The sequence below is a fragment of the Primulina tabacum genome, chromosome 7 (assembly GCF_025594145.1).
Source record: "Primulina tabacum isolate GXHZ01 chromosome 7, ASM2559414v2, whole genome shotgun sequence".
In the NCBI taxonomy this organism is placed as follows: Eukaryota; Viridiplantae; Streptophyta; class Magnoliopsida; order Lamiales; family Gesneriaceae; genus Primulina; species Primulina tabacum.
In genome coordinates this window covers 7,384,648-7,410,038 of record NC_134556.1, presented here as the reverse complement: position 1 = coordinate 7,410,038, position 25,391 = coordinate 7,384,648, and the positions used below count along the sequence as shown (strand labels likewise).

The 25,391-nt window shown below is 36.2% G+C and overlaps 4 protein-coding genes across 6 annotated transcripts; 2 read left to right on the top strand and 2 right to left on the bottom strand.

Moving 5' to 3' along the window:
• Positions 1–23: 23 nt before the first annotated feature.
• Positions 24–2,581, top strand: LOC142550531 (uncharacterized). Its single transcript, XM_075659606.1, has 4 exons — positions 24–872; positions 1,085–1,325; positions 1,455–2,145; positions 2,401–2,581. Exons 1-4 carry the CDS (start codon positions 24–26, stop codon positions 2,579–2,581), a joined length of 1,962 nt encoding a protein of 653 aa, XP_075515721.1.
• A 10,099-nt stretch (positions 2,582–12,680) lies between these two features.
• Positions 12,681–22,296, top strand: LOC142551089 (chloride channel protein CLC-d-like). 2 transcript variants are annotated; one of them, XM_075660138.1, is made up of 7 exons: positions 12,681–12,760; positions 12,846–12,884; positions 21,185–21,280; positions 21,360–21,515; positions 21,622–21,724; positions 21,806–21,852; positions 22,054–22,296. In XM_075660138.1, exons 4-7 carry the CDS (start codon positions 21,445–21,447, stop codon positions 22,154–22,156), a joined length of 324 nt encoding a protein of 107 aa, XP_075516253.1. In that variant the 5' UTR covers positions 12,681–12,760; positions 12,846–12,884; positions 21,185–21,280; positions 21,360–21,444; the 3' UTR covers positions 22,157–22,296. The 2 variants fall into 2 exon arrangements, 1 of the variants encoding a protein (XP_075516253.1); XR_012821477.1 differs by lacking the exons at positions 12,681–12,760; positions 12,846–12,884; positions 21,622–21,724; positions 21,806–21,852; positions 22,054–22,296 and adding an exon at positions 21,052–21,091 and having other exon boundaries at positions 21,201–21,280; positions 21,360–21,514.
• On the bottom strand, positions 17,397–20,795 carry LOC142550487 (uncharacterized). Of its 2 annotated transcripts, none has more exons than XM_075659569.1 (7): positions 20,722–20,795; positions 19,494–20,237; positions 19,243–19,413; positions 18,629–19,142; positions 18,176–18,552; positions 17,660–18,099; positions 17,397–17,575 (listed from the first exon to the last, which is right to left on the bottom strand). In XM_075659569.1, the coding sequence occupies exons 4-7, from the start codon at positions 18,849–18,851 to the stop codon at positions 17,431–17,433; spliced, it is 1,185 nt and encodes a 394-aa protein (XP_075515684.1). In that variant the 5' UTR covers positions 18,852–19,142; positions 19,243–19,413; positions 19,494–20,237; positions 20,722–20,795; the 3' UTR covers positions 17,397–17,430. The 2 variants fall into 2 exon arrangements, with proteins under 2 accessions (XP_075515684.1, XP_075515685.1); XM_075659570.1 differs by having other exon boundaries at positions 18,176–18,546.
• Positions 22,297–22,684: 388 nt separating the features above from the next.
• Positions 22,685–25,044, bottom strand: LOC142551088 (mavicyanin-like). The gene is made up of 2 exons (XM_075660137.1): positions 24,724–25,044; positions 22,685–23,203 (listed from the first exon to the last, which is right to left on the bottom strand). The coding sequence occupies exons 1-2, from the start codon at positions 24,905–24,907 to the stop codon at positions 22,854–22,856; spliced, it is 534 nt and encodes a 177-aa protein (XP_075516252.1). The 5' UTR covers positions 24,908–25,044; the 3' UTR covers positions 22,685–22,853.
• Between the last annotated feature and the right edge of the window lie 347 nt (positions 25,045–25,391).

Sequence of the window (25,391 nt, the reverse complement as noted above, 5' to 3'; positions counted from 1 at the left end):
ATTTAATCCTTGTGTCTCGTAGAATGGCACCTGGAGGAAGAGGTAGAAAAGGAAAAGAAATAGCGCAAGAATCTGAGGCACAAAATGTTCGAGGACTTGCAGATATCATTAGAGGTAGACGTGGTCGACCTCGAGGACAAGTTGCTCAAAATGTTGAAGAAGAAGTGAACCAAGAACCTCATCGACCTGAAAGACCTAGAACTAGAGAGGTAGCGATTGAGCAAGAAGTGGAACAGCTGACACAGAAAGTTGGAGGAATGCAGTTAATAATTTCTCAGTTCCAAGAATTACGTCCTCCAAAATTCTTTGGCAACGAGAGCGGAGAAAAAGCAGCAGGTTGGCTGAAAAGTATAAATCATCTATTTAATTTGTTGGAGTATTCCCAAGATATTAAATTGAAGCTTGCCATCTACCAACTTAAAGACCGAGCACAACTTTGGTGGGAAGCCACAGAGGAAGCAATGAAGGACTCTGGTGAAATTATTACTTGGGATGCTTTTTGTGCCCACTTTACCCAAGAATATGCACCACCATCATATTATGCTGCTAAAGAAGAAGAGTTCAATCAGTTGGTGCAGGGCAACAAATCAGTGGTGGAATATGCTTCACAGTTTTCTGCTCTTTTGCCCTATGTTCCACATGTTGCCAGGAATGATCAGGCTAAACTATCACGTTTTCTGCACGGGTTGCAGCGGACTGTTCATACTTTGGTAATGACAGGATCGCCTAATACGTATATTCAAGCAGTGGAAAAGGAGAAGAAAATTGAAGCAAGTTTGCTCAGAGGAGACCCACAGCCAGGTCCATCATCTGTTTCTCAGGGATCTGGGAGTAGTATGTCAATGCCAAGGGATTTACCTCCATATCAGCCTGTACAGTCATACCAACAACCCAAACAGTAGAGGTACAAAGTAAAAGGAAAGCAATTCAAAAAGAAGTCTCAATCCAGCTCTTCCAGTTCAGGCAGTGCACGAGGGGAGATTCTGTTGGGTCGTCTAGCACTGTGCATTGTGATCGATGTGGTGGTCGACATTTTAGTTCCCAATGTGTAGGAGTTCAGGGGACTTGTCATAATTGTGGTCAGGTTGGACATTACGCCAGAGTATGTCCTAATGCAGGGAGACAGCAGTTCCAGCCACAACAGTTTGGTCAAGTTCCCTGTGGACCAGTCTTTAGACCATATGCTCCTACTCCATCATTTCAGCAGTCTAGTTATCCACCTCCCAGAGGTCCTACTCAGCAGCCATTTTCAGGGCCACAGCAAGCCCAAGTCCATGCTTTGACTCAGGACCAGGCTCAGGATGCACCAGAAGGAGTGATTGCAGGTATTTGTTATGTTTTTGACTATCCTGCACGCATATTGATAGACACAGGAGCATCTCATTCATTTTTATCTGCTGTATTTGTTGATGAGCATGAGATTTCTACTATTCCTTTGTTGGATACTGTGTCAGTTGCTACTCCTTCCGGTGTATATTTGATGTCCCGTGAGATAGTTTTGAACTGTGTGATTAGATTTGAGGGTAATATTATGATAACAAATCTAATCAAATTAGCCATGACTGATTTTGACTGTATTCTGGGTATGGATGTGTTGACGAATTATCGAGCCACTGTGGATTGTTTTCATGGAGTTGTAAGATTTAGACCGTATTATGGCAGCAAATGGAATTTTTATGGTTATGATTCACAGTCTCGAATTCCATTAGTATCTGCAATGGAAATGTTCAGGTTGTTGTCAATCGGCAATGAAGGATTTTTGATCTATGCTCTTGATGCAACACGGGAAGAACGATTGAAAGTTTCAGACATTCCCGTTGTCAAGGATTTTTCAGATGTATTTCCTGATGAGATTCCAGGCTTTCCGCCTCAAAGGGAAATAGATCTTAGCATTGAATTAATGCCAGGGACAAATCCTATTTCTAGAGCACCGTATCGTTTAGCTCCAACAGAGTTGAAAGAACTCAAGGAACAGCTACAGGATTTACTGGAGAAAGGCTATATCAGACCCAGTATGTCGCCCTGGGGAGCTCCAGTATTGTTTGTAAAGAAGAAAGACGGAACGATGAGAATGTGCGTCGATTATCGGGAGTTAAACCGGGCTACTGTGAAGAATAAGTATCCCTTGCCGCGTATTGACGACTTGTTTGATCAGTTGCAGGGTAGTTATGTGTATTCCAAGATTGATCTTCGTTCCGGATACCATCAGCTTAGAGTCCGAGAGGAAGATGTTCCTAAGACAGCATTTCGGACACGTTATGGACACTATGAATTCCTTGTCGTGCCGTTTGGTTTGACTAATGCTCCAGCGGTTTTTATGGATTTAATGAATCGTGTGTTCAGGGAATTCATAGATAAATTTGTTATCGTCTTTATTGATGACATCTTGATTTATTCCAGATCAAAGAAACAACACGAAGAACATTTGAAATTAGTTCTCCAAACACTCAAAGAAGCGCAATTGTATGCCAAATTTTCTAAGTGTGAGTTTTGGTTGGACAGGGTTTTATTTTTAGGCCATGTTATATCTGCACAAGGAGTATCTGTTGATCCTAGTAAAGTTGAAGCTGTTATCAATTGACCTAAACCAACCAATGTGTCTGAGATTCGAAGCTTTTTGGGATTAGCTGGGTACTATAGGCGTTTCATTGAAGGATTTTCTAGAATAGCTAGGCCTATGACCCAGTTGACACAGAAAGATCGAAGTTTTGTATGGACTGCAGAATGTGAGTCTAGTTTTCGGACTTTGAAAGAAAAGTTGACCACATCTCCAGTGTTAGCTTTGCCTTCAGGCTCAGGTGGATTTGTTGTCTGTACAGATGCTTCTCTAAATGGACTGGGTTGTGTTTTGATGCAAAATGGGCGAGTGATTGCGTATGCATCTCGTCAGTTGAAGCCACATGAGACTCGATATCCAGTTCATGATTTGGAGTTAGCTGCCATTGTGTTTGCATTGAAGATATGACGTCATTATCTGTACGGAGAACAGTTTGTGATTTATTCTGATCACAAGAGTCTGAAGTATCTTTTCACACAGTCCGACTTGAATATGAGACAGCGTCGATGGTTGGAATTACTTAAGGACTTTGATTGTGAGATTCAGTACCAACCAGGGCGAATGAATCAAGTTGTAGGTGCTTTGAGCAGAAAGGTTCAGCCTAAAATGTTGGCATCTTTGACTATTTCAAAGGTTCATGAGCATTTGGGAACTTCAGGATGGACTTATCAGTCTAAGGGCGACTACTTTATAGTTTCATCTATACAAGTTGAACCACAGATTGTTTCTAAAATCAAAGCGGCACAGAGAACTGATCCACATGTTCATAGATTGAAAGAATTGACTCAGACAGGTCACTCAGATAAGTTCAGTGTTGCTTTAGATGGATGTCTGTGTTATAATGGTAGACTTGTGGTTCCGAATTTGATAGATTTGAAAGAATCTATACTTCGTGAAGTTCATTGTAGTCGGCACAGTGTTCATCCTGGAATCAGAAAGATGTATCATATTTTGAAATCTCATTACTGGTGGGAAGGTATGAAGAAAGAGATTTCTGACTTTGTGGCTAAATGTTTGACGTGCCAACAGGTTAAAGCTGAGAGAATGAGACCTGGTGGTATGTTACATAGTCTTGAAGTGCCACAGTGGAATTGGGAGCACATTGCTATGGATTTTGTGACACACCTACCTCGTTCTAATCGTGGTTGTGATGCGATTTGGGTGATTGTTGATTGATTGTCTAAATCAGCCCATTTTATTCCTTATGATCGTACTTGTACTTATAAGAAAATGGCAAAAATGTACATCGATCATGTAGTGAGATTGCATGGTGTGCCTGTAACCATAGTATCAGATCGTGATCCCAGGTTTGCTTCGAAGTTGTGGGGTAGTTTGCAATCAGCATTGGCTTCAAAGTTGGCGATGAGTACTGCATATCACCCACAGACAGATGGTCAGTCTGAGAGGACCATTCAGACACTAGAGGACATGTTGCGAGCAGTTGTGATGGATTTCAGGAGTGGTTGGCAGGAATCATTGTCACTTGTTGAGTTCTCTTACAATAACAGCTTCCAAGCAACCATCGGAATGGCACCATTTGAAGCCTTGTACGGTAGAAAATATAGATCTCCGATATGCTGGGAAGATGTAGGAGAAAGACAGATGTCAAAGCCAGAATTTATACAAGAAATGAAAGAGAAGGTTGAAATGATTAGGAAAAGAATGAAAGCAGCACAGGATCGTCAAGCCAGCTATGCTAATAAAAGTCGTAGGCCTTTAGAATTTCAGGTTGGCTATCAGGTTTTCTTGAAAGTATCACCGTTTCGTGGTACTATGAGATTTGGGCGCAAAGGGAAACTAGCTCCGCGTTATATTGGTCCATATGCGATTGTTGAGAGGATTGGCACTTTGGCTTATCGTTTGGACTTGCCGCATAATTTGTCTGCTATACATGATGTGTTTCATGTATCTATGTTACGAAAGTACGAGCCAGATCCTTCTCATGTCTTGAGGACTGATGAGGTGGAGTTGGATAGTTCCCTTAGCTATGTTGAGCATCCAGTGCAAATTCTTGATCGTAAAGAAAAGCAACTCAGGAATAAGACGATTCCACTGGTTATGGTGCAATGGAGTAGACATGGGAGAGAAGAAGCTACATGGGAATTAGAGGCTAAGATGCGTCAATAATGGCCTCACTTGTTTGAAAATATAATAAATTATTCCATGTATTCTGATTTCCCTATGTACTATCAGTGGTAAATGTTTGTAAACCACTTTTGTATAAATGTTGTGTATGCTAGATTTCGAGGACGAAATCTTTTATTAGTAGGGGAGAATGTGAGAGCCCAACCCAAATTTTCCCTAAAGCCCAGCCCACTTGTTTTATTAATTAATTAAATAATTTAAAAAATAAAAAAAAGAAAAAAAAAAGAAAAGAAGAAACGAGAATCTCGTTCTCTCTCCCGTAATAAAAGTCAAACGATTTCTTCTGCCTTTGACCGCCCGTAACTCCATCGTCGGTCGGCGATTTTCGAAAGTAAGCATAGTTTTGGAATCCTCTCGACGAGAGCTACGTTTTGGTACCCATATTGAAGTGTTTCTCGACACTTTTCGAAAACCCGTCTTCCATTTCTCCGTCAAATTGCCGCCCGTACGTCGTCGGAATTCGGAAATTGATTGAGAGGTTTTGTTCCCTATGTCGTAGGCTTCATTTTGGTATATATATTGAGGTACAAATCATGATTCCAGCAAGGTTGTTGTATTTTTGGGTTAAATTTGGTACCAATATTGATATTTGTTGTATTATTGATTGTAGGTGAATTATTCAGTCGATTCGAGGTATTTATCGACTTTTTCAGAATTTAGTTTGCTGAGTTTTGAATTTTCATATTTATAAATTGGGATATTTCGACTTTTGAGCTGTACATGCGCTAGTCGGACACCATTAAGATGTTGTAAATTGAAATTATAAGTTCTGAAAATTTAGTGTGAATTTTGGAATTACTTTCGATAAATTCCTTGATTATTTAACTAAGATAGGAATTGATGTGCAATAAATAATTTTGCCACAGGATTGGAGTTTCGAGAAATATTTAAGATATTTTGTGGTAAATTAAAGTCAGTTGAGGTACGCATGAACTGTTTTATTATGACGTCTATATGATGTGAAATGACGTTAAGTACTTTGTAATGAGTTGTGGCGTGCCTTATGTGTTTCTGTGAATACGTGATTGCATTCACGCATTTATTTGAGTTGATACTATTGTGGCATAGCATTTCGAGCCTTGACTCCTTTGATTGCTATTGATATTGATCTATCGAGTTGTTGCGTAATCGATGGAGTGGGTGGGTAGGATTAGGACTCGTGATGACTTGCATGATGACTGAGCGGGTCGCTCCCGTACCCTCGATGCTACGTGCATGGATGAGCGGCGGCATGATATTACGTTGCTGCAGTCCTGGCACGGGTGGCCACTGTTCTTGTTGCTGATGCGTTTCATTTGGACTCCGCTTTGGTATCTATTATTTTGTTGTTACCGACACGCATTGCATTGCATTTCATTGCATTTTACTTGATTTTATTTCATGTCAGTTATATTTGTCGTAATATTACTGGTTCGTCGTAGTGGGGCCCGACCCCTCGTTTTTTTTATGCTGTGGTTGTTTTTGATGCCATAGCAGGTTATCCAGGAGGATTTGACGCGTCTGGTGGAGCGTCAGGTAGTGGTGCCCAATCGTCAAGTCATGGTTGAGAGTTCCCAGATATATATATACTATATTATGGAGTTATACATTTACCGGGGAGATGCCCCGTGTAGCTGTACTGTTATTGTTATGATGTTTTGTATTGATAGTTGTGTGATCGAGCCTTGCCGGCTCTATATGTGTTTAGTCCTGGCCAGTGCGGCTATAGGGTTGTGAATTGATGTTATGACTTTATTTCGAGTATATAAATGTTGTTTGTGTTGTTTGAAAATTTTTGGGATGTCCTACTTACGGGAAGGTCATGTCGAAATTTCTATTGGCCCAAAAGGAAAATTTCAATCGCTTTCGCTGTTTACATTAATAAATCCTGGTTGTTTGATCATTAAATAATAATCAGGAGCACGGGCCCCCACAGAAATTGTGCAGCATTATCATTCCTCCAGCTAAAATTTGGATGATTTCGCCAACCTGGATTGTAATTTTGAGAAAATGGTTCAAAATTTGACCTTTTGAAATTGTTCAAAACATTGACTTGTTCATGGAGACATTCTTTAAAAGAGGGAAAAGCGGGACAATCTTTTGTAAAATGATCACTTGTATCACAGATGTGACACGCAATTTCTTGAACAGATTTTAATTGACCATTCTTTTTCAATTCAAGTGCCTCAACTTTTCTTGCCAAAGAGGTAAATCTAGCTTGAAGATCATGTTCATCTTTGAGAGTGTACATACCTCCACCAGATGTAGGAGATTGAATCTTGTTTGATGGTTCGATTGTACCTATAGTGTCCCAATTTTGAGCATTTTCAGCTAATGAATCGAGATACTCAATTGCCTAGTTTGGATCTTTATCTTCAAATGTTCCATTACACATAAATTCAACTATTTGTCTATCTTTAGGTGTTAAGCCTTCATAAAATTGAGAAACAACCCTCCAAATTTCAAAACCATGATGTGGACAAAGATTAAGCAATTCTTTGTATCTATCCCAACACTGATAAAAAGTTTCTTCTTGATTTTGAGTGAAAGTGATGATTTGCCTTTTGAAAGAATTTGTTCTATGCAATGGAAAAATTTTTTTCAAAAATTGTTGTTGCAATTCATCCCAAGTTCGAATGGATCCCGATCTAAGATTTTGTAGCCAAGTTTTAGCTTTATCTTTTAAAGAAAAAGGAAAAAGCTTAAGTCGAATGGTGTTCATGCCACATTTTAGATCATTATATGTGTTGAACACTTCTTCAAACTCTCGTAAATGCATGTATGGATTTTCAGAATCTAAGCCATGAAAATTGGGTAAAAGTTGGATAATACCAGGCTTAAAATTGAAATGAGATGCATCAGGGGGAAAAACTAGACATGAAGGTGCACTAGTACGTGTAGGATTCATGTGATCTCTAAGTGTTCTTCTTCTATCATGATCATGTTGAGATTGAATTTCATCTTCATTTTCTTGGATGGGTTCTTCCGCCATGTTTTGTAAAAATAAAGGGTTATTTCGAATGAGTCGACCGCTAAGTGTACGTGACCAAATGCTCATGCAAATACAAATGCAAAAGAATAAAAACACACAAAAGCAATAAAAATTCAAATAAAGAAAAATAAACTATAAAGGAAATTAAATAGACTTGAAATTAAATTATACTTCCCCGGCAACGGCGCCAAAAACTTGTTGCGACTCTGATTGTTGCACTCCCAAGAGCAGGTTGTCCACAAGTAGTATAATTCGGTGAGTCCGATATCGTATCCACAGGGAAGTTAAGGTAATTACAAGTCCACTACAATGTCTTTTTGTTTTGTTTTTGTTTTTGTTTCTTTTTAATTTTAATTGTTTGAATCTTTAATGGATAAATTTTAATTGTTCAAATTTTAATTTAAGTAGTTGAGATTAAAGGATCCACTCTTGGTATTTTAATAAAGTTAACATTAACGAACAATATTGAAATCCACTTAATAAAATGGTTCCAATATATTAAATAATCATATTTATATTATATTATATATTATTATCTTATAAGTATATAATATATACTAGAACTTATAAATGTGGTCAAGTATTTATTGTGCTATATATATTTGTAAACACTAAATCAAGGTTCCCATTTTAAATGGTTGGTAAAACCAAACTAACATTTAAATGGTATCAAGAAATTAATATTATGATATATTCATATATAATAAATCAAGGCATCCACTTTAAATGGTTGGTTACCAAACTAACATTTAAAAGGTTCCAAGAATTCAGTGTATCATATAGGAACAATAAATCAAAACTCCCACTTATAAGTAGTGTATAAAAATACTTAAAGAAATAAATATAACATAAACAATAAATAATGATTAAATAATATAAAACATAGATTCTTAACTTTTAGTAACCTTATTATCATGCCAAGAGTTTCACCTTTTCATATCAACTTTAGGAAGTTAGCTATTCATTATTCAAAGTGTAAAACTTTGAATATGAAATTCTCATGCTAATTATATTTAAATGAAGAAATAAAGGAAAAATATAGAGAGAAATATTATGAACTCAAAGGTTTGTTCATAGAATTAGGGATATCTCAATACATTACAATGCACCCCTATTTATAGTCAAATTTGGGGAGACAACCACAAATAAAATATTATTTTTTTACACATAAGTCTTCATTGGTATTCCAAGATATTATATTATATTACACATCACTTTTGAAAATCTTCTTCTCCGAATTTGCTTCTTCACAAAAAAAGAAACATGTGGATAATTGAGTTGTCTAGTTGTGGTATTTTTTTCAAACCATTTGACCAAGCAATTTGAGAGATATGGTCAAAATACTAGAGCATGGTAAAACTGCCACTGCTTTGGTAACTTTATTTGTTGCTTAATTTGATCCCAATTGTGAGAGGATTTTTATCTCATGCTTGCCATCAATATTATAGATATTAACATCAACTTTCTACAGGTCCAAGAATCATCTTAATCCATTTGCAACGCCAAGTTTATTCTTGTTTTATCGTACCTGTAAAAATAGTAAAAACTTGTAATTACACAACTTATATTTTATACAATTTATTATAAAACATATAATATTTAAACATTTAATAAAATAAAAACTATATATTTATATTATAAACCGTTTAATTAATGTACAATTTTTATGTATATCACAAGAGCTTCCAATATTTTACATGTCTTCATCTTGATCATCGGGCCCACCATCTTTCAGTCTTGATCTCCCACTATTTCTAATAACTACATTTAAATAGTCATGGCATATAAGGGATACATCTCATGGGGTGGGAACGGGCCATAAACCAGGACCACTTTAATAATATCAAACACTAACAAAATGAACAAAACAGTAAAATATCCTAACATACATCTAACACATTGGTCAAGGCTCTCGATCATCCTTCATGCATTTAATATCAAATATTAACATCAATTAATTAAACAAATTTAATTAACTGATCAATCATATATCTAATAATTTATCACTAACCACCACAATTATTAAAGAATTTAATAAATTAAATAAACCCCTTTATTTAATTCCCATTAAATCAGTAATAATTGATTTCTTGTAAAAGCTAATTTTTACCATAAATAATTAAAATCATATTCTAATTATTTATTTCACAAGAAAATTATTAATTTAAAAAAAAATAAAAATTGAACCAATTTTCAAAAATATCAATTTTACCGAAAAATTTGAAAAATCAGAAAATTGCACCCTAGTACCAAACAATTCAAGCCCATCATCCAGCACTGCATCCCGAGACAATCCCGGGCAGCCGCCCCTGCTGCCCGAACGTTTCGGGCAGCCGCAAGGGCACTGTGCGCGCAAAGGCGCGGCGGCACGCCGTGCGCTCAGCGTGCGGACGTTCCGCACGCCGCCCGCGCACCGCCGCTGCGCGCGCGCAGGCGCGCACAACGCACTGCCCAGAACAGTTCCGAGCAGCCCCGATTTTTTATTTTTTATTTTTTGCTTTCTGGAAAAAATAAACTTTTCATGGTGCTATAATTTTCTGAAAAATTTTCTTGTGTGGTTAGAAATAAATTATTCAATATTAAAACCATACGATTTAGAAAAACCTTGGCTCTGATACCACTGTTGGATCTGGTTTCTACACGTCCAAACGCAGCGGAAGTTTTAAAAATTTTGTTTATTTTGACAATCAAAATATATTTTGCTTTGGACGCTCGTATGATTTTAACAAAAAATATACATAGGATGTTAGAATCGTTATACCTTTAGTGAATAAATCACTGGACACCAACTGATCCGGTATTAATTGATTAGCTCTTGTTGATTCCTTACGAACTTTCTTCGTTGAAATCTTCCTATCAAGTCCACGACTATATTGTATGTTCCTCTTCCAAATTGCACTACTAAATATGGAAGAGATTTTGCGTAGAAGAGAGAAAAATTGAGAGACGGCTCAATTTTTTTTCTCAAGAGAGGTGGTCGATTTTTGCTTGGAGGATGGAGGCTGATTTTCGAAAAAATATTATGGTGGTCTCTAGGGTTTTTCTTCTCAACTCTTATTTATAAGTAACCAATGACCTAATTATCATAGTATAATAATTGAGCCTTTTAATTAACATTAATTGGCTTGATTAATTAATTGGGCTAGTCACACTAGTTTAATCCATTAATCAAGGCTCATTAATAACTTTAATTATTTAATATGTTGGACTTGTACTTCTACAAGCCCATTAAATATATTGTCCACCATATTTAATTTATTAATTAATCAACTCAACTCTTGAGTTTAATAAATTAAATACATTATAAATTCAACATTTGAATTTATTATTTAAATTGTAAATTCAATTCCTTGAATTTATATCACCTCCAAAATTTAATATTTAATAAACCCAACTTTTGAGTTTAATAAATTAAATCCATTATAAATTCAACATTTGAATTTATTATTTAAATTATATATTCAACTCCTTGAATTTTATCACCTCCAAAATTTAATATTTAATAAACCCAATTTTTGAGTTTAATGAATTAATTCCATTATAAATTCAACATTTGAATTTATTATTTAAATTATATATTCAACTTCTTGAATTTTATCACCTCCAAAATTTAATATTTAATAAACCCAACATTTGAGTTTAATAAATTAAATTCTCAAATTTTATAAATTCAACTCCTTGAATTTATTATCTCAAAATTTAATTATCATAAATTCAACTCCTTGAATTTACTATATAACATAAATTCAACTTCTTGAATTTATTTTCTCAACGGGAAGAAACGATCTAGTGCTTGTGTGACCCTCAATGGTTCAGGGATACAGTTAGCCGTGGGTTCACAACTCTTTGTGATTCAGGACATAATCCTTTATTCGGGCTTACCCTAGTTAGCCCCATTCTTTTCATCAACACCTTGATCAAGAATGCCAGAACTCATTTCTGATTGTACCCATCGGATAATGGTAAGAGCGTCTAGTAGCATCGCCCCATGATCCCCTAGGTATCACTGATAGTGCCTGCAAGAACCAGTCGATTATGATTAACGTATAGTACGGCCCCTTCATCTCATATATCCCGATCGAATCTGCAACCATTGGTTCATTGAGGGTTGCATATTAATTCGATAACTATGTGATAACTATAGTAGTGGCATAGCGTGTACTAATGGAGAACTCATTCTCCGACGTACATCTCGTACTCTGGCCAGAGATTCCATGCACTATTATTACATCAGATCACATAGGATATCCACACCCGCGGGCGAGCGGTGAATCCCCGACTACAATGCACTGGCTCCTATATGTGTCGCAACTGTACCCAACCTCGCCACCTGATGACTCTCCTGGAGCCGATAAACGAGTCAAAGCAGAGCCCTAGCATATAGAGCCTCAATGTTGTCCCGGGTCTTAAGAAGTAATGGTGTACAATCATAACCACAGACTTATCCTCTCGATGAATGATAACCACTTGAAAAAGTCCGAGGGAGGGTTGTTCGGTATAATCATCATATGACTACCCATCTGCATGTTTGGACATCTCCATGCCCTTACCAAGAAACGCAGTACACAACATCATAGATGCTAGTCTCGAGGTCAAGCGACATTTATCCATGTTTTAAGCGGCTGAATCGACTAGGAACGAATTTAGAATATGCAGTGTTTACAAATGAGTTTCAACATCGAATTACGATTCATTTGTATTAAAGCATAATCCAGGACTTTATCTATGCTGATTGCATGGGTATACAGATAAAGTATAACGAAACCATTAAAAGTTAAATTATATTAAAATAAAGATTGTTTATTTCACTTGGGTCAATAAATTCCCTAGTCAACTGTTGGCTTGCAGGGCATCTACTCTAACAGATTTTGTTACACATTCTCATATGACTAAATAGTTTATTATATATTTTTTTGTTTTTCATAGTTATGCTCCTTTTTTATGTCATATTTTTACCTCATTTCCTTTGAAGTTTTCAGCTCACTGAATGTTCTGCATACCTTTTGTAGGTTGTCTACCTCCCTCGTGTTGTAAAGGTGGAGGATGTGCTCTCTATTTTAAGCAGCAACAATCACAATGGCTTTCCTGTGAGCAGAAGTTTTATGTTGTTATTTTTCGTATTTTTAAGGTGTTGGGGTTCTGATTAATATTTTCTTCATCCCCGTCATCTAGGTCATTGATCTTGCAATCAGCGGAGAAACACTCGTTATTGTGGGACGATAAAAAATATATGACCCATTTTAAATTTAATTAAATAAAAGGGATTTTGACTTTTTTAAATCGAGAAAAGGGAGTTGACTGCTGTTAGTTAGGTGAGTTCATTAATAAATGATTAATTAGTTAGTTAGATTTTACTTTTTTAAAAAATATTTTTTTAATTGATATATCGGAACCTTCCTTGTCTGAGGTTTCATTTATTCATGTTATTTTTGTGTTCTTCACGATAAACTAATCAAAAATCATTTGAAAATTTGAAGATTCCTATAGAAGTAAGCATATACTCGACTGTTTTCTTTACTCGACTGTTTTCCTTACTCAAATGTTGTTCAGTTTAGTTCTTGTTGTATTTTGTTAGAATTTTTGTTAGTAGAGTTCGATGAGTATTTACAGTGTAGCAACGTGTTGATTGTGTGGTTCGAGTAGGTGAATGGAATGTTACTATGATAGTATGTGATAGTGATGGATCGGGGTTCACGTGTGGGTGGAGGTGTGTGGGTGGAGGTATGCACAGATTGGTCGAGGTGCACCCACCTCGAACCACACGTGGGTCGAGGACTGACTCGACCCATAGGTCGAGGTACCTCTACCCTCGACCCCAGTGGGTCGCGGTGGGTCGAGGTGACCTCGACCTACCTCGACCCACACGTGGGTCGCGGTGTGTGCATGTTTCTTGAAACCTCTCCGCGACCTACGTTTCTTGAAACCTCTGGCTGCACGTCACACTCGTTCGAGCTCTTCACACGTTCATATGTGTGGGTCGAGTGATGTGTTTAGTGATGTGTTGGTCGAGGTTGTAAATATGTTGGATGTTGTAATTCTTTAACATATTTTTTTAAATAAATAATATTGTCTATAATTTAATATTCTTATTTATGTTTTTGTAGGTTATGCCAACAGTTATTCTCTTTGAGTACAACGGCGAATGGGAAATTAATGAATATAATATATTTAAATGGCATTCATGGTCGAGTGGTAAGTGGGCAGCTATTCCTTTGGATTCTGATATTTGTTCAATGGAATATATAGAAAGTGAGATATACAGAATTATGAATCTAGGTGGTACAGAAAAATTGAAATTAAGTTATCTTCCTGACGTGAAGCATTGCAATATTCGTCCAATTTATATCGAGGACGATAATGATTTGAAAGCATACTTATATTTTGGATGTGCAAAAGAAAGACCAGTACTTCACGTAGAATTTGAACTAAGTGTTGTTTCTCTTGATATTGTTGAAAGTGAAAATATCATGTCACCGGATTTAAATTTGACTCATTTGGATGATGAGTATGTTGATGATGAAACAAATATGTACGATCACTATTTTGATAGAATTTTTGTCTCAAATGACCATAGTACCAATAATGATGTATTAGAAGATATAAATACATCAACTGAAAATATGCAAGAGAATGATGTGAGGAGTACAGAAAATGATGTGGAGGATATAGATGATATACACGTCGATGATAACGATGTTAACATCCACCACATTGGTGTAGCTCATGATACTGAGACTAATGTTCAAGCTGATACATATTCATTTACCGATGGTTCAAGCTTATTTATTGGTCAAAGATTTTCAAGCAAGACCGAAGTGAAGAAAGTGCTATCCAAAATTGCTTTGAACTCGTCTTTTGAGTTTGAAAGTGTCAAATCTTCTCGAAATATCTATTCAGTTCGTTGTGTGAATAAAGGTTGCAGCTGGAGAATTTGGACTTCAAAACACGATAACTCAACATATTTTGTGATTCGTACATATTGCAACACACACAATTGTGACATGACTGGAATGCGTAAAAAGCATCGACAAGCCACCTCATCTATCGTTTGTGATATGTTGGTAGAGAACTTTCGAGGACAACAGAAAACACCTCAACCAAAATCTATTATGACAATGATGCGGAATAAGGGGGTTGACATTACCTATTACAAAGCCTTGAAAGGCAAACAACTTGCTCATGATATATTCACAGGTGATCCTGAAAGAAGTTTTGATCTTCTACCTTCGTATTTGAAAATGGTCGAGAAAATGAATCCTGGTAGTATAATAGATTCAGTAGTAGATGAGCATAATAGATTCAAGTATTTGTTTTTAGCATATGGTGCATGTGCAAGAGGATATAGATGCATGAGAAAAGTCGTATCTATTGATGGTACATGGTTGAAAGGAAAGTACGACGGTACTTTACTTGTGGCCTCAGCACAAGATGGAGATTTTCATCAATATCCTTTGGCTTGGGCTGTTGTTGATGTAGAATCCATTGCTTCGTGGAGTTGGTTTTTGACGAAGCTCTTGGAAGTAGTGGTTGATGAGGAAGAGTTGGTGATTATCTCAGACAGACATCCGGGCATCATTGTCGCAGTTGCCAACGTTTACAAAAATGCACATCATGGTCATTGTATATGGCACTTGTCACAAAATATGAAAATTCGTTGCAAAAAGAAGGGTTGTACCGAAATGTTTATGCGGTTAGCAAAAATTTACAAGCAAATCGACTTTGACTTGGAGTACGAGAAGTTTAAGAAAATATATCCCGATGCTGCAAAGTTTTTGAGTGAAAGTGATCATTGGATCGATGGACTCGAGCATATAGCCCAAGATCTCGGTATAATATTATGACAAGTAATGGTGTTGAATCAATAAATGCAAGATTGCGTGAAGAAAGACAACTTCCAATCATTGCACTACTAAATTCTTTGCAGACTTTGACTATATCTTGGTTTTCAAGGTATCGAAATGCATCCATCGCATCAACAACAAATTTCACTTCAACTGTTGAGTCGATTATACGTGAAAGGTTTAATATTGCTCGGGCATATCAAGTTTATGAGCTGGGCCGTCTTGAGTTTGATGTTCGAAGTGCAACTAATAGTAACATTGTGGATTTGGAATCAAAGAGATGTACCTGTAGAGAATTTGATATTGACAAGATTCCATGTTCACATGCAATTGCAGCGAGTTATTTTCGTGATGTTAATTTATATTCCTTCTGCTCAGAGTATTATTCTGTTATGATATGGTCTTTAGCCTATTCTGAGCCAATTTATCCTGTTCTGAATCAGAACAAGTGGCCTCTTGATGATATGTTAGTATTGCCACCTGTGATCAAGAGAAGACGTGGAAGGAAGAAACAAAACAGATTTCCATCCATAGGAGAATTTGGTAGAAGATAGGATTGAATGATTTGTAATTTGTTTGAATTTAAAGACAATCGATTTGATTTTATTAATTGTAATGTGTTTGTGGCGAATTTCTAATTTTGTTCGAGGGTGGTCAATAGGTCGAGTAATCGGCAGATTTTTAAGTTTGGGTCGCGTAGGCTTGTAAATTGTTTAAATTTTGGGTCGCGTGGGTCGAGTAATAATGTTAGGGGTTTGGTTTAGGGTTTTGTCTAGGTTTAGGGTTTGGGTCGAGTTTGGGTCTCCATGGGTCGAGTAGGTAAGAGATTTTGATTTTTGATCATTTTATAATATATAATTCACTTTTATATGATTATAATGTAAATATATATAAAAAATTATTTGTGTAAAAATTTTAATATGAGTTATATATTATAATTTAAGTATGTTAGTTAAAAAATTAACAGTAAGTATAACAATGTATCTCTTATTCTAACAATATGTGGGTTGAATTTATACTAGAATAAAATTCTTAACAAATTTTATAATTCCACTAAAATTCTTAACAATTTTTTTATAATAACATAACATAACTAAAAAATTCATTACATATTCACTTTAATGAATTATATCTAAGGATATGAAATTTACATCTAAGGATATGAAATTAACTTTAATGAATGTATATATAAATATATGAAATTAATATTTATTGTATATAAACATTAACTAACATTTTAATTTACTAAAATTATTTAAAGTATATGAAATTAACGTTTATTGTTCATTTATATGTTTCTCGACCTAAACTCGACCAACTCGACCCACCAAATTTCGGTCTCGTGGGTCGAGTGTAATCACGACCCATAATATGGTCTCGTGGGTCGTGAACTGTATCCGCTCACCTACGCGCACACCGTCCGTGCAGGTGCGCGTGCCTGCCGAGAGCTCTCGGCAGGCGCTGCCGAGAGCCGCCGAGAGTGATCGGAAGGCGCTGCCGAGATCTCTCGGCAGGCGCCGCCGAGCACCGCCGAGATCTCTCGGCAGGCGCCGCCGAGCACCGCAGAGAGCGCTCGGCAGCGCGGGCGCTGCACGTGTCCCTTCACGTTTTTTCGTTTCTCTTCGGATTTATCTGGTATTTTTTTACTTCCTTAGTATTGTTTGATGATTTCATTTTGCATACACATTATATCATGCGTTAGTATTTTTTCATTTCCTTAGTGATTTCATTTTGCATATACATTTTAAACAATGAAAATTGGTTTCATGTTTCATTGTTTAAAATAGATACCTACACGACCCAATGAATAGAATCAATTTTCATTGTTTGAAATAGATTGAGTATATGGATCACATACATTAACTAAAATGAATATAATGTAACTAAAAATCAATATAATGTATCACATAAATGTTTTAATCCAATGACCAGAATTTATCCCAAATACAACAACAACAATAATGCCTAAATTCCTCAATCTTCTCATCGTTAAGTTGATAGGCATTTTCTCTAAACATCGTATAAGCTGCTGCCGCTAAACAATATACTCCACATTCACCGCTGCAATGAAAAAACAAACATTAAATACATTGATATACATTAAACAATAATGAAATAATAATTTTTAAAATAAAAAAATTTAACCTGGTCTTTTGAGTAGGAAAATTTTCTTGCCTAACTATGCTCCATCTTTCTGAAGCATCAACACCCAACATATGTGGAAGCATAAGAGACAAAGGGTTAATAAGTTTAAGCAATGTCTTGCCCGACCTATCTACGCTACGGTCTGAATCCATGATTGTGATATTCTTACGGTTATGCAAAACTTTTAACAAAACCCAATGTCCAGGAAGATGAAAGGGTATCAAAATTATTTTGGCTTTGTTCCATGGAATAGCCGGCCACTCACTAATTTCTGCTCTCACATAGGGCATCAAACATTCTATATTATTCTCTCCGCCCTCATTGAAAACACTCGAAACCAGCTGATGAAAATCGACATCCATCAATGACACCTCTTGTGACATTAAATGTGAGTATGTCCTTTGTAGTTGGAGCAACCCTCGACAACATTCTTGAATATGCTGAAAGTGATAAAGTGAAATATGTTAATTACTAACTCAACGTAAAAAACAAAAAACAAAAAAAGAACAAACTTACGGTCTCAGTCAGCCAAGAAGCAGGTGCCCCCAATACACGAAACCACGAGCTATCATAGGATGAACACATCCCACATATCCTCGTATTTTCCATACAAGAATGAATCTCAGTACTTACTCGTGGCCACGATCTATTAGCGAACATTCTAGCTCTTTTCTCAAAAGTCAAAGACATCGTATCATTCATAACAAGATGACGCAGTTCCTCGTCTGTTATAGGCTCTTCCTCAACTGTGAACAATCTTAACTTATCGCCCGAAGTGTTTTCAAAAGCTCGAGTCAAAGACGGATCGCTCACAAGTCGAATATTTGGATCCACCTCATCTACTCTCATAAATGGAATATCTTCAAATCTATGCCTTGATGTCTCGCCTTGATCTGAGAGAATAATACATACAATTTGTCATTTTTCATACTCAAAATTAAAAATCATATAAATATTGATAAAACTTACCAACATTGACATTCATCAAAGGTAATCTCCCAATTATATCCTTCAAACTCGATATATCGTCATGCACATTTTTCAATTGATTTTTGATATCGGCTTGGTCCTTTAGTATCGTCTCAACTTTATCCTCCAAACTTATGAAACGAAGTTCATACATGTCTGCAAAAGATGTATGATCTCTCATGTGAGTCAATGGAGGAGACAATGGAGGAGACGGTGGATTCATGTGTGAAGGACTACGAGATGGCCGAGAAGATTTTCCGACTTTATCTCGAGATGATCTGGAGTATGTATATGTGAATGGCTGGAGAAACGGTCGAGCCTCAGTCTCAGTCTGGACACCCACTACATCCTCTAGATCACCCAATGGATCTTAAGTACAAACTACTTTGATACCTTGGCAAATTAACTCCGTAATGCGATTGATTATCACATTATTAGAATCAACAAAATTTCCAGTCATATAATGTACAGACCCCAGCTCCTCTGAGGTGGGAATGAGCATCCCCAAAATATCCTATATTAATCATTAACAATAAACATGAAATTAGTTAACGGTTAACAAAAAATATATTAGATAATAAGAAAAATAAATAAAATGAATTTTTTGTATTTACCTTGTTATATACATTTTTAAATGCTTTGTTCATATCATCCATGGAAGGTGAATGATTTTTACTCCATTTTCTAGTCAACCAATGACACATCCGAGGTATCGGTACATTGGGACCTTTTCGATGTCTGGCGAACACTTGAGCAATTGCTGGAAAATATTCATAGGCCAAAATCTAGCCCCGAAAAATAAACACATTATTAGTATGATATAAAATAACAAGGATATTTCATTTAATAAACAATATTTAGTTACCTGTAAAGGATGAATAAATCCACTTATATGGAAGCTGCCGAACCCGCTGAAATCTGGATCATTCCTACGGCGTGCTACCAAATTTTCGTAGCTTCTGAACTTAGTTTCAAGATCTTTTCTAAGTCCATAAACTACTTCTTCAAAAGCTATTCTACCCCAGGGATAGTTTATAAAACTATCAAAATTATTTACTAATCTAATCCATTCTAAATCCACGGTATCATTTTTATTTTTTCTTTGTCTCCCTAATACACCTACCACAAACAAAAGACAGGCCAATTTCACTTTTTCAATGTCTATTTCTTCTCCAAAATCATTATCATATTCATCAATTCTATCTATCAAATCCCCCAAACGTATAGAGTAACTCACACCAAAATGTCTCTCCCTAAATTCATCTTCTTCGGGTATCATAGGATAAACATTTGAACAATTTAAGCCAGTTAACAAACAATACTCTAATAATGAAAATCGTAAAGGTCGTTTACGATATATCATCCAAAATTCATCACTTCCACTGTCATAACTTTGCCTACTAATCAAAAACTATAACAATTGATTGGAATTGTTATAATCCTTAGCACATAAAATTAAATTACCAAATTGAGTATACTGCACCAAATACTCCATCTCTTTCTCATTTAAAAATGCTACAATTTTCTTACATATTTCAGTGTATCTTGATCCTAAAGTTATTTTGCATTCAAAAAATTGATTCCTTCCAAGTTTAGCTGGAAAGTAAATCTGCAAAAAAAAAAAAAAAAAACAAACACAAAAGGTTATTTAGTAAAAATTTAAAATTAGACAGTTGTGTTCATGGGTCGCGAAGCTACCCGTCTTCGCGACCCACAAGACGTGTGGGTCGCGAAGCTTCGCGACCCATCACGACCCCTGGGTCGCGAAGCTTGGGTAAGCGCGACCCCTGGGACTTCGCGACCCATCACGACCCCTGGGTCGCGAAGCGTGTAGGTCGCGAAGCGTGGGTCTCGCGAAGCTTCGCGACCCCTTCGCGACCGATCATCGAGACCCACCTGCGTGGGTCGCGAAGCTTCCCCCTGAAGCCTGACCCCTTCGCGATCGATCACGACACAGGGGTCGCGAAGCCGCGACCCTGTCGGTCGTGAAGCGCGAAGTGGTTTCACCACCCTCCACCCACACTGGGTCCTCGCGAGATCGAGTAAATTTCCTATCTCAAAATAAATTTCTTATCTCAAATTAAATTTCTTACCAATACATGGTTTTTTCGTGGGATTTGTTGCAGAGGAATTCCTTCTAGACTCATGATTAATTGTTAGCAATGTACGCAGGAGAAGATTTTTTGTGAAGAGGAAATGAAACCAGGGTTGAGTTGAGTCGGGAAAGAGGATTGATGTAAGCTTTTTTTATTTAATTACATTAAAAATTTTATTATATATAAAATTAAAATAAAAATTTAAATACACTAAATGAAAAATTAATTTTTAAACAAATTTAAAATAAAGAATAAAAAAGTAAATTTACATTCACTCCCTTTTTTTAAATAAACACTTCCGTGACTCCCGTTTTCCTCATTTCCCCTGTTATTGTACTCATACTGCGGAGGTTGGACAATGAACTCAGTTATAACTTCTTGTTAGCTTCAGGAAACATTGAGTGGCTTGATTTTAGTATTTTGTGATTTGTAAGGGAAATTGAAATTTTTTAACTGAGAGACATTATGTCTTGCAGTCACATACTGGTACTTCTGCAGTCGAAGCAGGATTTTCAACATAGTCCATTACCTTCTGAAAGTGGCCTCTGCCAATCAGGTGAACTAGAACTAAATATTTTCATCAGCGCTGTTCATTTAAGGTCTCAGAAAGGGCTAATAGATGGTTGCCCATCCAGGCACAATCTTTCCGAATTTGTGAAGCCCGTCTCCAGTAAGGGAATAACTATTGATGACATTTACCTGCCTCCAGATGATTTAGAGATGTTCATTGATCTTTCTCCATTTTTGAATCCCTCCCCTTATGTTGTTCCTGAAGATATGTCATTGACCAAAATAGATGGACCCTGTTTTTTTACCATTATTTTTCATTTACTCCATTGCATATAAAGTAGGGTTCAAATAATAATATATGCTATTGGACATGTTGCTGATAATTCAGGTATATCATCTATTTCGTCAACTGGGATTAAGGCATTTACTTGTTGTTCCACGCACATCTCATGTTGTTGGAATGATCACCTGGAAGGATCTGTTAATTGAGGTACTTAATTTTCACCATCCTCTGTTAATTAGTGTGATTTTGTCCCATGGTAATTGGAAATATGTGTTCTTTACTTTGCAGGATACCGAAGGCTCGGCTGGCGTAGAGCTTCAATCCCCTAGTGTAAGGTATTGATGCTTCTTATCCATGTTAACTTGTGTCAAATGGCATACTCTTTTGTTGCTAACTAGTGTCGTATGGTGAAACTTTGTATTTCTTTCTCATTGAGGACAGTCGTGTTACTGTGATGCAAGTTTGTTAGCTTCCGTTTTTTTAATTTTAATCCTTGCTATGTGATTGTCAAGTGTAAATTTCTTTCGATACTGTAGGTTTTACATTTTGAAAGTAGTGCTCCAATTAAATCAAGATTTCAGCTCAGATCCATGTTTTGGGGAAAAAGTTCGGACCTTCATTAGGGTACTTCTTAAGTGATGGATATATTTTAACAAAATCTTGAAAATCGTTTATTTGCTTCAGAAATTACACTCCCAACTTTGTCTCTTGATTATTTTTTGTATTCCAATATGTTGTGTTCATATTGTTATTTCGTCCGAAGTATTTACATTGTTCCTTTTGGCAGGATCAACAAGATGGCAACGAGTTTTTAGGAGGAGATCGGATGCTGAGCAACCACTACTTGGTCGTCTAGTTTGAAGTTGGATTGATGTTGCTTCCCATTTCTTCAGTTTCCTCCATTCTTTTAAACTCGAGATTAATTTCCCTTCCTCAAATTTTCTTGGTTATATGCATATTGTATACTGTATTTAATTATTTCCCCATAATCCTTAAAAGGGAAAATAGAGACAATTTCTCCTGAAAAATTATGATTCAGAACCAATAGCACAATAGGTAAGATAGGTCCTTGTAGCCGATTTTGAATAATGAAACCGATGTCCAGGTGCTTGTAAAGTTATTTATTCGTGTAAGATGCAAATGTCATAACCATGTAGAAACAAAAGCTGGTGTATTCAATAGCTGAGGTGTTTTACATATATTGATAAAAGAAATAATTGCTCTGGCATTATCCACAGCCATAATGAAAAAAATTGACAGAATGTTTCTTTGGGAAATGGAACATTAATCAAAGCAGAGGTCATTCTTTCATAGAATATATTCTTTTTGTGTGTTTCTAACTTAGAATATGAGAAATAATGGCAATGGTAATCCAAGCTTTGAGGCATAGAGTGGACTGCGCAGCAGCTGCATCACTGGGAGAAGGTGCGGGTACTTTGACTTCAGGAACCATATCAGAGGGTCCAGGTACGATTGAAGTGGCACGTAGTACATTGATATCGACTTTCTGTCCTGCTTGACAATGACCTGGTACTCCACATAGGAAGAAGTGGTGGCCATGAGAATCAATGGTTATGGTATCGTTTCCAGTTGTATGAGTCGAGATAGGGGACGACGCATTGCATGCCTTGTAGCCAGCATGTGTCACTCGCATCACGTTGTGAAACTGTGGGTTGTACATGAAAACTGAAATATCCAAGCCTTGTTTAGATTTAAAAACGATAATATTGGTGTAAAAGAGAATCATGGTTCTATTAAATCTATGCTGTACTATGTATATGCCTTCTGCATTTTTACTCCAAACGTGCTCTTCACTCGAGTCGTAAAAAAATTCGACTTAAAATTGCGTGAAACCATCTGCTAGAGGTTGTGATAATCCAAACAAACTCACTGCATTAGGACCTTTCAATGTTGCACAAAACCCATTACTTTTCACTCCATTAACACTAAAACGGCTACTCCTGATAGAAGTGGTAGAGTTATTCCAAGTATTTCTGATGAAACATCTATGTACATTTTCTATTCATGATATAACCTTGTTTTCTCAAAAAACTCCGAATTTATTGCCCAAAAACTTTATTTATTCTCATTGGGACAAGATTTTACACGTTCTAGTTTCTTCACTCTCTCATGAGTGTGTATTAAAAAAAATTTCCCTAGCAATGTATAAAGAGGCACTACGAACAATAGGGACATCTAAAAGTGAAAGTTTGGGCATCATCATTTATGGCGTGCAATTTTTTAATCTTTGGCAACTTGTACTAACAGTCGGTAGGCTACGAAGTAGTTGAATTTTTAAGAACGTAAAATGTCTCCATACACTACTAAAATACACTCGCTTTAGCCAAATACTCTCTTAATCGCGTGGTTAAGGTCGTAAACTTTAGATGGATAGGTAGACAATCGATGTCCCAAATGTTGATTAATCGGTATTTCAACAAGCCAAAATGAACGTCGACAAAAGACCAATATAGCCTATTTTATACGAAAAGCTCATTTCTCCAAAAAGGGTTGAATACAAAATCTAGTGTTTATTCTTATTCAACTCATCAATCTCGGAATGGAAGCTCAACCATTCCATGCCAGATTCATAAACGGAAAGCCTTAAATCTTGAGAACGAGCATGTAGGGAATGTTCATAGACTTTCACGTTGAAATGGAAGGATAAGAATAAACTTTCTCTACTAAAGTCATCGGCCTAACACGGGGTACAAAAAAGCATCAATGACATATTTTCTATCCAGATCTTACCAAAAAAGAGGATTCAAACTCAATTCAATTCTCCCGAGACCCCTCCATGAATGGTGCCAAGTTATGGAGGCAAATTAGATCTAACACCCATTGAAAACTTAAAAAAGGTATAAAACCTTCTAGATTATCAATGAGGTTTTTAAAATCTTTGTTTTGTTTGTAATTTTAGTTTTTTTTTTTTTACGAAGTTTCATATCTCTAGTGTCAATAAAAAAGACTAAAATTATTAAAAATTAAAAGACACTTGACGGGGACTGAGATTTGACGGTATACGCGACTAGAATCACAAAAAACAAAATACATAGAGCCAAAATTACAATTTTTCCTTTCGAAATAATACACACTAGATTTTTTTGTGTGTCTTCCTTGAAACAACAGAATCGACAAACCATCCATCAGTCGTACGAATAACAAAAGAAACAAAATTTTAATGATAGAAAGATTAGAAGACATGCCTATAACGTCACCAACTTGAAAGTTTTTTGTAGCTGCCCATTGCTTGTAATCCACATTCCCAATGGTAGTCCAGCCTGCCGAGCCTCCAACGGAATGAACAGCCCCAGTTGACAGATGAATCACTGAAGCAGAAAAAATCAAAAACAAAAATCCCACAGCACTTTTCTCAAGATTTAATGCCATGATATTAATTGGTAAAGTTTGTTACTTTTTTGAGGATGATTGAAGTTGCGAGAAGTGAGAGGACACTTTGTTTTATTTTGTTTTGTGGGTTTTTATAGAGATTGTGGGGATGGATGTTTTTAGGTTGATTTGGAGCCTTTCAATATGGATCCTTCTTTCCTAATTCTGCCAACCGGACGCTGTTCAGTATTAAGATTAAAATATTAAATTGACTCAAATTTTCCAAATGATTAAGGTTATAAATTATTATATTATTTGATAACTTTGTATCATATAATTTTGATAAAATTTTCAGATAAAGTGGCTTTAGGAAAGAAGCTCTTTTTGTTTTAAAAAAACAAAAGAAAAGGAAAGAAGCCCTTTTCCCACATTCAATTCTCTTCACCATTTGTGATGCAACGAGTGGAGAGGTAACCAATGTGGAAAACTAACGTCTCACCACCTCGAATAAATTTAAGTTTTTTTCTCACATGATTTGTTAGAT

Coding starts and splice junctions, on each gene's coding strand:
- LOC142550531 (XM_075659606.1), top strand. CDS start 24: ATGGCACCTGGAGGAAGAGGTAGAAAAGGAAAAGAAATAGCGCAAGAA. Junction 1,326..1,454: donor ACCAGAAGGAGTGATTGCAG/GTATTTGTTATG, acceptor ATACTGTGTCAG/TTGCTACTCCTTCCGGTGTA. Junction 2,146..2,400: donor TTGCCGCGTATTGACGACTT/GTTTGATCAGTT, acceptor GATTTATTCCAG/ATCAAAGAAACAACACGAAG.
- LOC142550487 (XM_075659569.1), bottom strand. CDS start 18,851: ATGAATCCACCGTCTCCTCCATTGTCTCCTCCATTGACTCACATGAGA. Junction 18,553..18,628: donor TTTGATGAATGTCAATGTTG/GTAAGTTTTATC, acceptor TTATTCTCTCAG/ATCAAGGCGAGACATCAAGG. Junction 17,576..17,659: donor TTTCCTACTCAAAAGACCAG/GTTAAATTTTTT, acceptor TTTTCATTGCAG/CGGTGAATGTGGAGTATATT.
- LOC142551089 (XM_075660138.1), top strand. CDS start 21,445: ATGTTCATTGATCTTTCTCCATTTTTGAATCCCTCCCCTTATGTTGTT. Junction 21,516..21,621: donor GAAGATATGTCATTGACCAA/AATAGATGGACC, acceptor GCTGATAATTCA/GGTATATCATCTATTTCGTC. Junction 21,725..21,805: donor GGAAGGATCTGTTAATTGAG/GTACTTAATTTT, acceptor TTTACTTTGCAG/GATACCGAAGGCTCGGCTGG.
- LOC142551088 (XM_075660137.1), bottom strand. CDS start 24,907: ATGGCATTAAATCTTGAGAAAAGTGCTGTGGGATTTTTGTTTTTGATT. Junction 23,204..24,723: donor TCAAGTTGGTGACGTTATAG/GCATGTCTTCTA, acceptor TGGATATTTCAG/TTTTCATGTACAACCCACAG.